This window comes from Nuphar pumila, chromosome 10, assembly GCF_984573655.1.
Source record: "Nuphar pumila chromosome 10, dmNupPumi1.hap1.1, whole genome shotgun sequence".
In the NCBI taxonomy this organism is placed as follows: Eukaryota; Viridiplantae; Streptophyta; class Magnoliopsida; order Nymphaeales; family Nymphaeaceae; genus Nuphar; species Nuphar pumila.
Genome location: NC_143258.1, coordinates 5,993,249 through 6,010,054, shown reverse-complemented (window position 1 = coordinate 6,010,054; position 16,806 = coordinate 5,993,249). Strand labels below are relative to the sequence as shown.

At 38.2% G+C, this 16,806-nt stretch overlaps 1 protein-coding gene across 3 annotated transcripts; it reads right to left on the bottom strand.

Moving 5' to 3' along the window:
• Positions 1-11,625: 11,625 nt before the first annotated feature.
• Positions 11,626-15,812, bottom strand: LOC149823359 (xyloglucan galactosyltransferase MUR3-like). 3 transcript variants are annotated; one of them, XR_016435073.1, is made up of 2 exons: positions 15,736-15,812; positions 11,626-11,983 (listed from the first exon to the last, which is right to left on the bottom strand). XR_016435073.1 is itself a non-coding variant. In XM_090020035.1 (2 exons), exon 1 carries the CDS (start codon positions 15,308-15,310, stop codon positions 13,670-13,672), a length of 1,641 nt encoding a protein of 546 aa, XP_089876161.1. In that variant the 5' UTR covers positions 15,311-15,779; the 3' UTR covers positions 11,626-11,983; positions 13,494-13,669. The 3 variants fall into 3 exon arrangements, 1 of the variants encoding a protein (XP_089876161.1); XR_016435072.1 differs by lacking the exon at positions 15,736-15,812 and adding an exon at positions 12,295-12,497; XM_090020035.1 differs by having other exon boundaries at positions 13,494-15,779.
• Between the last annotated feature and the right edge of the window lie 994 nt (positions 15,813-16,806).

Sequence of the window (16,806 nt, the reverse complement as noted above, 5' to 3'; positions counted from 1 at the left end):
GAAGCTTCCCAACGAGTTTTTTTTTTTTTTTGAATAAATGGAGAAAAACTATCTCACTCACCCAAGGTGCAGAACCTCAGTTCTTCTTTACCCACCAGCTGGAAGCACACCCAGCTTCAATATCATGGCAAGAAATATGCACCTATGAGTTTCAAACGTGTGACATCCCATGAACTTGGTGAACTTGTTCTTGAGTCACGACTACCAAATTAGTGGCAACTACCCATGGGCTTCCCAAATCCCAAGGGGTGCTGAATCACATGCAATAAATATTTGAAACATATTTTTTGAAAGAAAAATATAATTATGAATCAACTGTCAAGATGAAAAGAATTACATCAAAGATTTTAAGTGATGAGATATCGCTTAGGATGAGATGGTGATTACATTAGAAGAAGCTCGCTCATCCCATAGGTAAAGATCCAACAAGATGGAGATTACAATTGAAGACTAAGAACATAGTTGCATAGAAACTTCATTTTTCTCTCTGTATCCCATTTCAAGTGTACTAGTGCCTGGTACTAGTACGAAATTAGTTTAAAAAACAGTCAGAAATACTAAAAAAACTTGTTTCTAAATGCATACAAAACTCCTTCCTAAGAATATAGAAAGCCAGTCCCTTGTACAAGTGAAACCTGCACCAAACCTGGTTTCATATGTGATGGTGGCAATCATTGTATCTCTCTCAAATAAGGTGAAACATGGGAAAATAGGACATTCACATCCCATATGTAGGTCTAACTTACTTCTATTGAAACCATCAGCAGGCGTCTCTCTCTTCCGTTGAGGCTGTCAAGGAAGGCTATTTTTTTCTTTAATCTAAACATGATTTTTGTACTTTATATCAATTTCATAGTTGAGAGTTGAGAAGACAAGCAAGATATCATGCTTATAGTTGCATATACTTTTTACAAATTCTTGAAAGACGCAGCCTTTACCTTATTGACCATATTAGCTTGAGATTGTTCTATGTTTTCTTTTATTTGGTTATTATTTTAAAACATTTTGCTTTCAATAATTTGCTTTTACATATAGCTATACATGGCAAAATTACACAGTATTTTGATTTTTAATGTTTTTTCTTTTATTAGTATTTCTTTTATTATAACATATATGATGTCATTATTCTCATAACATAAATTTAGGGGAGAGATTATGCTTTAGTTCAATTTTCTGGTGGTTTTTTGAAAGTCAGGTTACCCATATTTCACCTAAATTTTGTGATCATGATGCATGACAGTAAATTTTTTAAAACTTTGATGGCTACTCACTTTTCAGTAGTGACACATGATTAGGCGTACAATGTGGATTTGCACGACTTTATATATGACAGAAATAAGGGTTTATCATTTTTTTTACTCGCAAAAGCAAGGAAAACCCCAAGCGAGGCCTCATGACCACCCTGCCTTACGTGACCCACCTCTGAAAGCTAAGGACACACCAGTGCATCAGCATGGTTTGATCCATATGATGTTAGTGTGAAATTAGTTGCATCGACATTTTAGCCATTATCGATACCTGAGATGCGCGTCCCTTGCCACAAGGCAAAGCCAATGAAAAACTATCCTCGATGGGCGGCGAGAGTGCTCATAGAATTTTTCATGTTTTCTGCAAAAAGCTTTTTCTAAATACTGCAGTCATTTTAGACAATGCAACTGTCAAAATATATATATATATATATATATATATATATATATATATATATATATATATATATATATATATATATATATATTTTCCTTTTGGATGATCAAGGAGAACCCTCGCCAAGAACCAAGTCACTTAATAGGCCAGCCTCCCTGCAAGGTAAAACTCCGAGTTGAAGACATGACCACCCAGCCTTACATGACCCAACCATGAGCCATCGGGATGATAATTAAAAGGAGATTATTGATAATAATAACTATGATGCCAATGATCACAGACGGTAGGAGAACAGCACGGATGCTGGTGACTGGAGATAAAGATGGTGATGGTGATAAAATGTGATGCTTATACACCAAAATTAGGTTTCCCTACCAACTTTTCTGTTGCAACAGAGAAAATTACGTAATAACAGGTTTCCTCGAGTTTTCCTACTCTTTCTTTGTTGAATGAGAGGCTGATTCTTTTCACAGTACACTTCCCTTTGCGTGCTACGCACACACAGGGTAAGGGGTAGGTGTGTACAGATTTATCTGAGTAAGAGTGCATTCAAAATTTCACCAAATATTTTTTTAAGTTTTTTAATTTAAAATTCTGATAACATGCTCAATATGGTCGAAAATTTGAAAGGACCAACTTTTGAATCATTCGATTCTAAAGCAAGAGCATGTATTTTTAAGGGTTGAAAACCCATGGTCATCATCAACAAGCCTTTTTGTTCTAAGGCAAGCTGGATTTGGCAGACTCCTGCCAGTTATACAATTATACCATTGGGTTTTGAACCTGTAACGTCTGCTCCTACCAGACCACCCCCACCCCCACCCCGAAGCATCATCAAGCCTTATTCCAACTACATGATATTGGTTTTACTAGTCTTATTTCTTCATTGCCGTTTATTAAACCATGGTCACTGTATAATCTTTCATGTCACCTCTAAATGTCTCGGTCCAAGTTTTCATTTTTTTTTCCCTCCTAACTCCTATTTGTATCATGTCAACTCTTTTCTCACAGGCGCCGTGAGAGGTGTTCCTGCAACCTGTCTAAACGATCTTAAAGGGTTGAAAAACCAATGACTCACCAATTTTAAATTGTAAATATTATAAAATCATTTTTTCATAAAAAAAATACAAACCATCACTACAACAAAGCAGTAGATTAGCGACGACCACATTCCGTCGCTAATCCGTCGCTAACATGGTTAGCGACGGATTAGCGACAACGAGGCGACAGTATGCTTACGTCGCGAATATTTCGACGCTAACTGGCGACGGAATTATTCTGTCGCCAGGTCCGTCGCTAATTGCAACGGAATAACGAGCGCTATATTCCGTCGCCAATCCGCCGGTACTCAACGTCGACCATCGCTTGGCGACGGATTTACTTCCGTCGCTATATTAATATGAATAGCGACGGATGGTTCCGTCGCTAATCCGTCGCAAACACGAAAAAAAATAAAAAAAAAAATATTTGAAAATTAATTACCGAGAACTGTACAATTTCTATTTCCTATACAATTTATATTTCCTGTAAATAAAAAACAAACCACACAAAAAAATTCATATAACAAGAATCTACAACAATTAATCATTCCACCTTAAAATTAAGAAGTTTAATTATTTACAATTCAACAATTACAATTAGGAAAAATAAAAAAAATAGAACTTCTTCAACACAGTCCTCTAATCATCGCCAAGATTTTGTGCGTCTTCTTGTTCATTGTCTTTATCTGTCCCTTCAGCTCCACTACCCTGATTATCGCTAGCAGCCTACACAAGAAAAGGACAGTCAGTATTGATAAACAAAATATAATGAAATAAATTACACACTATATGTGATTCTATCATGTGCTCATGTGTGATCTAAGGCAATAAAAAAACTCTATATGTGATTCTATCATGCTCATATGTGTTCTAAGGCAGTCAAAAAATTGAATATGTGATTATAGCATGTTCATATGTGTTCTAAGGCATCTAAAAAAACTCTATATGTGATTCTACCATGCTCAGATGTGCTTTAAGGCAGGCAAAAAACTATATATGTGATTCGATCATACTCGTATGTGTGCTAAGGCAGTAAAAAAATTGAATATGTGAATATAGCATGCTCATATGTGCTCTAAGGCAGGCAAAGCCAAAAATTTATATGTGATTCTATCATAAATGATATATAACATGTTCATATATGTTCTAAGGCAGTAAAAAAACTCTATATGTTATTATAGCATGCTCATATGTGTGCTAAGGCAGTCAAAAAACTGAATATGTGATTATAATATGCTCATATGTGTTCTTAGGCAGTCAAAAAACTGAATATGTGATTATAGCATGCTCATATGTGTTATAATGCAGTCAAAAAAACTTTATATGTGATTTTATCATGCTCATATGTGCTCTAAGGTAGACAAAAAGTTATATATATATATATATATATATATGTGTGTGTGTGTGTGTGTGTGTGATTCTATCATGCTCATATGTGTGCTAAGGCAGTAAAAAAATTGAATATATGAATATAGCATGCTCATATGTGCTCTAAGGCAGGCAAAGCCAAAAATTTTATATGTGATTCTATCATAAATGATATATAACATGTTCATATGTGTTCTAAGGCAGTCAAAAAATTGAATATGTGATTATAGCATGTTCATATGTGTTCTAAGGCATCTAAAAAAACTCTATATGTGATTCTACCATGCTCAGATGTGCTTTAAGGGAGGCAAAAAACTATATATGTGATTCGATCATGCTCGTATGTGTGCTAAGGCAGTCAAAAAATTGAATATGTGAATATAGCATGCTCATATGTGCTCTAAGGCAGTCAAAAAACTGAATATGTGATTATACCTGAGAGGGACCTGGAATCGAAGATCCCCTATCCTGAACAACGGCCTTGATCTCATTTCGGAGAAAGGGGGCGACGGTGTATTGAAAGTAGTTATTCAGTGATTCATTAATGATCTCGCGTACATCATCACCAGAAAGAATAGTCGGCTGCTTGGAGCTTATGTCGGCGCAAGAAGTCGGTGAGCCGTAACTGGAAGAACCAATAACTGGTGAAGTGTTTATATTACTCCCAAACCCGAACACGCGACCTTTTTTTGGTTCACCTGCTGCAGTCACCCATGCTGTAGGATCAAATGATGGATGCTGAGTAGCGTCTTCGCCATATCGCTCTACCATCTGTTGCTCATATGCCTCTTACAAAATAATGTTTAAAGTATTCATTAATAATTAATGATAACATTATGATAACTTGCATATATATTGCAATGATTATTAATAGAATTAATACATACCGTTGTCGTTCTCGCCTTCTCTGATACGAAGACTCCCGTGGTCTTCCGTTTATGTGTTTCTACAAACACATCCTTATATGGTACACTGCCTCCTTTTTCTGCTTCCTGCGAAGTTAAATGACAAAAGATTTAGTACACAAGTTTGCGACAATACTTATAAAATTAATATTATATATTGATGAGTTACCATTTTCTTTAGGTGGCTCCCAAATGTCTTAGATCCACCTGTGTGTAGATGGGCTTCGGGCATCTTCGATCGATTTTGTGAAGCCTTCGCAGAGCGATTTTTAAATGCATCTCCCGCCCACTTATCGCCCATTTCATCCCAGTAATCTCTCCTGATAGTAATAGGACCATGGCCCTTCCACAGTAATAGATCATCTACTACACCAAATGCTTTTTTTGCTGCAGTCTTCATAGTGTGCAGCATGTCTGCAAATCGATTGGCAGCCACCTTCTGCCACACCTTCCTTGCATCATTTTCTTCCACCGTAGTTGCGAAGCGATTCGAAGCCTACAAATATTTTCAGAAAGTTAGTAGACATTGCTTAAATAAATTAAATATGAAACACATTAACTATGAGGAATAACTGTATACCATAAATGAAGACCACAATCTAACACCTCCTTTGGGTACTCTTTCCATTGAGCAACTGGTCCTGGTAGATGTTGAAGAAGTGAATTCCTAATCTCCCGTACTACTTCTTGTGGCTTAAACCTCGTGCTGCACATGAATTGTTACACAGTAAATATCAATATAAAATATTTAAAAGATATGCAATAATTTAAAACAAAATACTTACGGTCGATTATCGATATACACTATTCGAATGAGTCTTCTTGTGCCAGCCTGAGAAGACCCTGTTTCCTGTGTTGGCTGTTGACTTGTGTGATCAACTGGTGTAGGTGGGTCGTGTACAGGCGCAACATCATCTGTAAAAAAATACATTAGAAATTCTCAGAATGTGCATTTGAAATAATCAAGCATCTAATTAGTTATATGATATACCTATCACAGGAGCCCGTGAAGATGAAGGTTGAGCCTGGCTACTACTGGATGAGCGACCACTATAACCTCCACGAACCATATTCTAACAAATAACATATGTCATACAATACATTCAAATAATTTACATCAAGTATTACAATGCAATCAAGTCATTCACATCAAGCATTGCAATGCATTCAAATAATTCAAATCATTGGCATCAAGTATTGCACTAATTCAAATCATTCGTTAATTGCATAAATTATAATACATTCAGATAATTCAAATAATTCACATCAAGTATTACAATGCAATCAAGTCATTCCACATCAAGCATTGCAATGCATTCAAATAATTCAAATCATTGGCATCAAGTATTGCACTAATTCAAATCATTCGTTAATTGCATAAATTATAATACATTCAGATAATTCAAATAATTCACATCAAGTATTACAATGCAATCAAGTCATTCACATCAAGCATTGCAATGCATTCAAATAATTCAAATCATTGGCATCAAGTATTGCACTAATTCAAATCATTCGTTAATTGCATAAATTATAATACATTCAGATAATTGAAATCATTCACATCAAGTATTACAATGCAATCAAGTCATTCACATCAAACATTGCAATGTATTTAAATAATTCAAATCATTGGCATCAAGTATTGCACCAATTCAAATCATTCGTTAATTGCATAAATTATAATACATTCAGATAATTGAAATCATTCACATCAAGTATTACAATGCAATCAAGTCATTCACATCAAGCATTGTAATGCATTCAATACATCTGGAAAGTATGTTAATACATCTGGAAAGTATCGAAATCTTCTTAGAATCTCTATGCAGACAATCTTGAGGATGGACCTTCCGTTTCAGTTGTGCCTGCTTTAAATGCATTCTTTTGACGTCGGAACGGATGATCGCTGGGTAGAAATCGACGATGACAATCAAACCAGCAAGACTTCCTTCCATGCCTCAATCTAAAAGCTTTGGAATCCTCCATGCAGTACGGACAAGCCAACCTCCCATGTGTGCTCCAACCAGATAACATACCATATGCAGGGAAGTCACTGATTGTCCATAGAACAACGACCTTCATGTTGAAATTTTGTTTTTTTTTGGGCATCATACGTGGTAACACCGTCATCCTACAGTACTTTTAATTCATCAATCAATGGCCTTAGATATACATCAAGATTTTGGCCAGGTGAGGTCGGACCAGGGATCTAACATTTCGCACTTCCATTGCGAAGTTCTGATGAGTACGATCAAAGTGCTTCCAAGCTTCAGCGTCAACAGGATGCGTGATCTTGTTTTCATCGTGTCGAACTTTATTTGCATGTCATCTCATGTGTTTAGCTGTCTTTGAAGACATATAAAATCGCTACAATCTAGGAGTGATAGGAAAGTAGCGGAGCGACTTGTATGAAACTTCCTTTGATCTCGTGCTACCATTGCCTCTTGTCTTTGGCTTGAACCGAGGATGCCCACATGACGGGCATGATATGTCATTTTCCTGCTCCTTGAAATACAACATGCAGTGATTTGGACAAGCATCAATCTTTTTGTAACCCATACCTAGAGCGTTGACCATAACTTTAGCACGATAGAAATTTTGTGGCAATTTCTCATCTTTAGGCAACATACTCTTCACAATCATGCACAAACGGTCAAAACATGATTGACTCAAATTATACTCAAACTTCAAATTCATTAGTTGAAGAACTGCAGACAAGATAGTGTGACTCTCACAACCGTTCCAAAGTGGCTCATCAGCATCTTTAAGTAAATCATAAAATCTACTAGCTGCATCGTTTGGTGATTCTTCATCTACGGCAGTTCTTACATCACTAGAACTCATAGCAGAACCCAGTTCTGTTCCTGCAGCATCAAATATCAAATTCGTATATGGATTATCGTGCACCACATTCACCCGTGCATCAAAATCGTTTCTAAATTCTTCTCTATGAAACGTTCAGTTCTGATAACCACTCACAAAACCCTTCCTGTATAGGTGATGTCTAACGCCATGAGGTTCTACAAATCGATTATTCTTACAAATCTTGCAGGAACACCTAATCCGACCTGTGGGATCTACCGTACTGACACTTGTCGTTGCAAATTCAATAAAACTATCGACACCATCCATATATTCATGCGATAACTCATTGTCCACTATCCTACGGTACATCCATTCACGGTTTGCAGTCATTCTGTCGTATGATGTTACGAATAGTATCCTAACCAGTTAAAAGAGAACCATCAGAATGCTATGATGAAGAAAATATCAAATTTATCATGCAATATATGATGTCATACAATCACAAGAATTATGATGCATGCATTGATAACTTAATATTTTCATGTGCAAACTATTCATGACACGATACATTCATTTGAAGCATGCTTTCAGTATACAATTTCACATGGAAGACATAATCAAATTGAAAGTAACTACATGTAAGCATGGATACAATCACATCAAACATTGCAATACATCGAAATAATTCATATCAAACAAATGTCAAACATGTACCTGCAGCAAACACACTTCAATATCCCACTAACTATTACCATGCATAGCATGGACTCCGTACTCCAAAAATAAGAACACTTCTATTCTCATACATTAAAATCATGCTCAGCATGATCTCCGAACTCCAACAAAGCAGTCCTAGATATCAACAACTAAGTGAGTGTGTGAACAATAAAGTGTTACATTCAATAAATTAAATAACATGTGATGCGCTTGCATCACTTACTCACTACGGGTATTTACCCGATTTGCATTGTTTTTGTCACTTACTTACCACGGGTGGCGGGGCACAAGCGAGTTCCGTTGAGAAATCTGCAAAAAACACTGTGTTAAAATGAATATTGAAGCTAATTAGGGAAACACAAACACTTATGCAATGCAAAAAACAACTAAACTGTTGATGATATATCTAATGATGAAATGCGATGAAATAAAGTGAAAAAGAAGCATTGATGATATATTTTTTTAAACTAGCGTCTTCCCCTAAAAAAAAGGGAGAAAAATTATAAGTGCACTCCGAACCTTGTTTTTGAAGCTTGAACATCAAATTGTAGTGAGAACTCGATGAAAAAACTAAAGGCTAATTTTTCAAATTGCTCCCATGTTTTCAGTATAATTCAAAATTGCACCAATGTTACAAAACTTTTCGCCCAAAGTAGGAAAAAAAAAGAAATCTGATTCTTTCATGCTTGATGCACACATTCATGATCATCACCAAAGTGGAAAAAAGGAAAAAAAAATTAACACAAGCATGTGGAATCTTAAGGAAGAAATGTGATTTTGATGATTCCAATAACAAACCAAGCAAAAGACCCACAACTTGAAGGTTTGAGGGACCAACGTGAGGGCGATGGAAGGATTGTGGATCTTGAAAACGTGCACACAAGGGACAACGAACAGGCTGGCGATGTTGCGTGGATGAGCAAGACCTCAAGCCTGACTGAAGTGAGGAATGGAGGCTAGGCTGAGGTGAGCTCACCTCAGGGGAGGCTCAGACGTGAACCTGGCCCAGGCGAGGGCTCGACCCTGGCCTCAACGAGCACACCTTATGGCTCGAGCATGAGGCTGGCTCAAGCGAGGACTCACCTCAGGCTATGAGCCTGAGGCAAGCCCGGCTCAGGCGAAGCCTCACCTCAGGCCATGAGCTTGAGGCAAGGCAAGCTCAGGCGAGGTTCGTCGCCGATAGCCCGGGCTCAACCTCATCGACCATCGCCGGGGCGTACAACGTGAAGAAGAAGAAGAAGAAGATGCAAGTGATTACCTGCGCATCGCCGGGCGGTGGCGGGAGGTTGACGGGGAGCGGCAGCTGGCTAGCGCCGGCTGGCGAGCAGTGGACGGGGAGCGGCGGCGGCTGGCGAGCGGCGGCGGCCGGACGGTGGCGAGAGCCGACGGGCGGCGGGAGGGAGAGGGCGGCGGGCGGGAGCAATACAGCGAAACAGGAAAAAGAGAAAGAGGGATGGGATTAGGGATTTACGCGACATTTAGCGACGGCTTAGCGACGGAATGATTCCGTCGCTAAATCAAAATACAAAAAAAGCGACGGAATATATTCTGTCGCTACGTCGTCGCTAATTAGCGACGACATAGTTCCCTCTCTAAATCCAACGCTAAAATGGTGTTCTTGTAATAAAAAGTAGCGACAAAAAAATGCAGTCGCTAATCCGTCGCTAAGTAGCGACATATTAGCGATAAAAGTTGTTTCCTCGCTAATCCGTCGCGAATTAGCGACAGATTCTATCTCTAGCTAATCTGTCGCTAATTAACGACGAAAAAAATCCGTCGCTAATTTCCGTCGCTAATTAACAATTTTCTTGTAGTGCATGGATCTGTTTCTAGCAAATAGAACATGTTGAACACATCCATCACCAAAAAACAATGTCAAACACTGGTGCACATGAAGCATGCACACCAGAACCGTTCAAAACACACACACACACACATATATATATATAGTAGAAAATGGCCTGTCCTTATGAACAGGATATATACACATACACATACACATATATAGGATAAGGGGACCGTCCAACCAAAGGAATGTACAAACCGTTCAAACCATGTTTAAAAACCATTTTGTTTTTCAGATAATCTGACCATACAAATATGATCTCTATAATAAAAAAATAAAAACTTAATAACCAGCTCTTAGAAAACAGCCCGTTTTATAAACGGGTTATGTACACACATAGGGAAGAGGGACCATCCAACCAAAGGAAGGTACAAAATTTTCAAATCACTTTTAAAAATGTTTTTTAGTAAATCTGATCATATGGGTGTGGTCTCCATTGAAATAAATAATAATAATAATACAATCACTCTTTTAGTATATTTTTTGATCTATAAGTAGGATTTTCATAACCTAGGGAACTTCAAAAAATTCAAACTGTTGATATTTAATACATTATAAAATCCAAAGTGTATATCATTATTAATTTGTTATAAGAGCTAGCGCCTATATTTTTTACCATAGAGATTACATCCGTACAATCAGATTGGCCAAAGAACACTTTTAAAACTAAATTTTGAAAGTAGTTTGGATGGTCTCCCTGCCCTCTGATATATATGAGATCGGAATCATCCTACCTTCTTTTTCACTAGGTCACTAATAGGAACCCTACAATTTTTGCAGCAGTAGGAAATTTTCGCTTGATCTAAACTAGAATATGTTAACATGCATTTGATTAAGTATTTATCATATTTAGATGTGTTTTTTGAAGAGATAAACAATCAATGGTTTATATTACTCTAAAATTTGATGATAAAATATTCATGTCTTTTCATCAAATCAATTCAATCAAAAGCTTATTTTTTTAAAATAAGCAATGATAAAACACATTCATCAGTTGAGATCTTAGATGTTCTGGAGATCCACGACTTGATCTCGTACTTCAAAGGAGAAAAAAATATCACATCTGTGCTACTAAACGCATAATTCACCGGTCTTCCCTTGAAGATGCAGAAATATTACTTTACAGAACTTTGTATGCCAACAATGAATCATAATTCAGAATTTAGTTCTATTTTCTTAGTAAAACTTTGCAATAGATCGGATCAACCACGCCATCTCAATCACAAACGAGTTATGAACTACCGAAGAGGTGGTCATCTCACAAAAAGTAAATAACTTAAAAGAACTAAATTATGGATTTGATCAACAATAAACAAGAATTTTAAATCATAAAATATTTTGGGCAGTGATAAAACTCAATAAGCAGTCCAGCACACAATATACTTCCTCTGCAACAAATCAGCAACCTGAACTCTAATTCTAGAGATCTCACACAAAGAACCCGTCCAAAATTCTTATCCCAGACTTCCTCATATCAATTTAACTCCTGAAAAGATCCCGGACAACAGGCAACAACATAACAAGTTCCACAGTGCATACTGCTCAGGTCCCTGAAGAACAGAAAACTTGCTTCTTAAGAACATGAGATTCCATTACAACCTGATTTGTGCAGTAGCCTCATCAGAATGAGGCATGCCTCCAGGTTAATGCAACATCTGACACAAATTACAGAGAACCATTATGCCTTCAGCAGAAGAAAGAAAATAGAGAAAGAAAACTCAGTAATACTCAAAAAAATCAGCAAATGAACAATGACAGACACATTTGGGCCAAACATTGTCTAAAGGCAAGTCTCCTAAGAACAAGATTACATCAATCTCTCCCCATTGCCAGAACAATTTGAGCCAACGACATACATTGCCAGAACAATTTCATGCATTGAAAAATATCAAACTAAAACCAAAAAAAGATCAAAAAATATCAAACAACACCAATAAACAAGACTTCTGATTTGCTCGAAACATACCGAAAATGCTATAGAATAAGATTCTGCTCCCAGTTTGGTACATAGTGCAGAGAACCAAACACTCATCAAATTGCAGTTCATCATTCAGAGAGAAACTCAGCAAACCCCAAATGAACCATCCAACAGAAAAATCCAAATCACCAAACAGCTACAAATCAGACTACCATTCTACCAATGGCCAGTTAAAAAGAATCAAAACCAGGAAAATCAGATCCCAATTTCTACCAAATTTTCCCATTCAAAAGAATCAGAACCAACAAAAATTAGAACATTGTTCTACTAGTTGCCCATCGAAAAAAACACATTTAAAACAAAGATAAAAAGGAGTCCAACCTGTGCACTTAGTGTGAACGAAAGACCCAGAAGCAAAAGGGGGTTCAAAAAGCGTGAATGAAAGACCCAGCGTGAATAAAAAAGGGTTCAACCTTGTAGAGATAAATATTTCTTAGTGGGTAGGTTTTCATTCCTATATATATATATATATATATATATATATATATATATATATATATATATATATGTGTGTGTGTGTGTGTGTGTGTGTGTGTGTGTGTGTGTGTGCTGGCAGAGAGAGAGGGGGCCAAAATTCACCATGAAGCACATAGAAATAAGAACCAACTTTCAAAAATGCCTAAATATGTGAACCATGGCATAAGTACAAATCCAAACTGGAACCTGCTAGAAGATTACCAAAGTGGCCACTAAAAAACCAAAGTACCATCTTAGACTTTTCCAACATCTCAAGTACCTCTTACACCTTCACATCAATAACATTTCACCCTGCTGCAGGAAAAGCAAGAAGATGCTAACTTCGAAACCACGAATTCACGGAGCAGAGGCTATTAAAATAGAAAAAAGCATCTAAGCCTGAAATTCTCATACAGTTGGAACAAAGTGAATTACAATTCCCAGCAATCTTACATAACTTAAGTAAAATAAGAGTTGAACTGACAGTAAACACCATAAAAGAGAAACCGAACAGAATGCAAATTTCTGAGGGAAAAATCACATACTTTACGGCCGTTGGCTTCTTCATATCACTAACATGATCAGTCAACAAAAAGACTTGATCACTTAACTTGGTATTACAAGATTATAAGAATATTAAAGAATTAAACATATAAGCATCATATGCTGCAAAGAAAATATGAGGGGAAGAACTAGACAACCATAAATTATATACTTAAAGAAGGGTATACATGAACAGAGGCATGAAACAAATGATAATCCATCACTCAGAAACAGATGAATCTGCCAATGGTGTGTTGCGTCCACAAAACTGAAAGCTCCCCATCTGTTGTAGGCATGCTAAAGATTCAAGCCCAAGTTTTTTTTGGAAGAAAGCTTTAAGAGATCATCAAGCATCAACTGGAATTCATGATCGATTAGTTTGCTCATTCTTCCAGGATTTTTTGGCTGCTTCAGCAGATGACTCACTCGACTCTCCTTCATTTTTCGGCTTAGAGAAGAATGGATCCCACTCATGTGGTCCGATGGCTCCCCCATCCAACAAAGCATATTTCCAACTGATCTCCTCCACATAACTGCCATCATCATCCCGGCCCTCAATGATATCCTGCCTCAGTTTTGTGACTTTATTGATTATTGCTTCAACAGCTACATCAAACGCATCATGCAAAGTTTCTAATCTCGACCGAGGGTCTGCATAAATCAGCCTAGGTATGAGACTTATGACCTGCTCTCTCATGATCTTCACCTCAATTGGAGATATTTGAAGCAACCTTTCCTCAATGCTAGCATTCCTTTTCCTAATGTTATTTTCTGGAATGAATACTGAATACTTCCAATAGTGCCTTGGCAAATGCCATGTATATTGTGTGTAAGCCGAACCAGGGTGGAAGAAAACGGGGATACAACCAGCCAACATAGCATCAAAAGCCGACCTACGGGTGTAGGAATCGCCTTGCGGCTGCAAGCAAAACAGAGAACTCTGAAACATCTGCATAATGCTACTTGGGGAATGACACTTGCTCTCCCCGAAATCGCACTCTAAGAGCTTGCACACTTTGGACCGCTTGCACTGATCAATGATCTGCCCTCTGATCGACTTGGGATTACCTGGACGAGGCGCCCCAGCGAATGAAAACAGCCACGGCCTGTCCAATTTCCTCATCCTATCTTGCCACAAGAAGATATCAGCATCCTTTGCGGGATGGAAGTAAGTGGGGTATGGGATTCCAAAATCATTCTTATTCCAAGGGCTCGATTCTACTACAAGCATCGACATGTTCTTTGCAGCCGGCTGGAACAAGAGCTTATTACCCCAATCAGAATCAGAATCTGTTAGCCTCCTAAAGTCCCATGTTATCCTACCCCCGACCAGAAAATGATCCCTACCACCCATCACGCTCCATTCCGGCCTCTTCCCCAACCAATCTACCAGTGCCAACGATGTCACATCCCTAACTGATATGTTATAACCCCACAAATAGCGGGCAATATCAAACCCGGCGTAAAACGGAACAAAAACAGCAGCTGCCAATGAAGAATCATTCGTCAAGCATTCATATTGCTTCATTCTGTTACTGAAGATCACGTCCACTGCGAATTGATTCGTGGCGTACCATCCAGTATCCGAGAAGACACCCTCCACATTCTCAAGCGGGGGGCCGAGCCCAGCATTGCTGATGAATGCACACATGTTGGTCCACAAACTGAGAGTCTGGCACTCCTTCAACATATCCTCATTGAATCGAGACGGAAGCTTGTGAACATATATGTATTTACCCCCACATGGATCGCTCTTATTCTCCGCCGTTCTCAACGCCCGCATGAACGGATAATCCTTCGCCTTCGAATCCTTCCGCGGAGACTTCGTGCGCAGATTCCACAGAGACAATTCGGACCCCTCAACATCGCCACCTCCGAGGACCGAAAAATGGAAGTGGAAGAGCAAGAACCAGAAGAAAACGGAAGCGAACGCCACGAAGCCGAACCGGATCCCGAATCTCCCTCCCCCCTTCTCCATCAGTCCCGCTGTGAATCGCCGTTCCATTATATCATGACGCCCCAAGAACACCCCAACGGCACACCCTGGAAAACCCCCAATTCCAAGGCCAATCCGATCCCGAAACCCACCCAAGAGCCCAAAAACCCTAACCCTAATTCATCTTCACCCACGGCCTCAGACCCAAGAAACGGACTCAGACCCAAGAAAATTCATCAAACAATGAAAGAATCTGAACCATACCACCAAAAAACGAAACCCCAGATCCAAACCCCAAGCAAAAATGGAAACAAACGAAAACCCTAGCGAGAATTTCTGAATCTGACGGTGACAATGAATTCTGAGATTATTAGCAAAAGAGTTCGAATTCGAATTCTGTTCTCTTAGACAAACACTGGAATTCGAACGAGAGAGTAAACAAACTTAAGCCAAACGGGAGAAAACGAATCGAACAAGGGAAAAAAATTCCGTACCTTAGAGAAGAGAGCGATGGGAATTTTCGCAGGAAGAAATTCCCGGCGTCTATTTTCCGAGGGAAGGAAGGCTTTGGTTTTACGCGACGAGGGAGGGAAACGGCGACGCTAGTTCTATCTCGGAGTGACGTCGGTAGCCGGTGGAGTTTCTCGCCACGTGGCAGCATAACGATGACGCGGCGATTTATGGAACGAGGGCCTCACCGGCTGAGCCTGTAAAAATTGAAACTGTACTCGTGGTCACCGTCGAAGCGAGGAATGTGAACTTACGATGACAATAATACCCTTAACCTTTTGCAGAAATTCCCCATGTGTGGTTAGCCGGTTAAGCCACGCTGAAAAGTGAAAACCCCAAACGAGCCTCACGTGTTCGGCTCAATCTTGTGACGCGCCGAGTCGAGCCCGAGCTCATACCACAAGCTTGAGTTAACCGAGCTAAAGACTGAGCTTTTAATAAAAAAAAAAATTTATTTTATATTAAAAATAATAAAATTTAAACTTTAAATCCACTGAGCTAAGTTCAAACTAACTCATTTGCAAAAACAAATACAGTTTCATTGCATACGATCTGTAAACTTATTACTTAGAAGACCAACATTTCCTTCATATATTCTGTAATATAAAAGAGTCACTATAATATGAGAACTAATGTATGAACCGTCAGTTTTATGGGATTTTTGTTCTTTTCTCTTCAATCTAATCGTTACAGATGTGATCTACATGCTTGGTTTTATAAGAACTCGTTATTGAATCAGTTGATTTTTATTTATAAATGAGATTTTTATGCTTTAAAATCAATGACTCATAATCTTCATAATTATTCAAGCATTCAAAAATCATATTTTTCATAAAAAATTACACAATCTAATGGTTGATTCTTAGTAAATTCACGGTGCCGAGGCAAAAAAAACTCATATTTCATTTCTCAAATTCTAGTGACTCTTATAAAATATATGTAAAATGTACTTATTACTAGGGGTGGCAAAACCTGACACTACCCGCCAACCCGCCTCTTAGGCGGGTTCGGGTTTGGAAAAAATGAACCCGTTTAATAAACGGGTTGACCCGCCT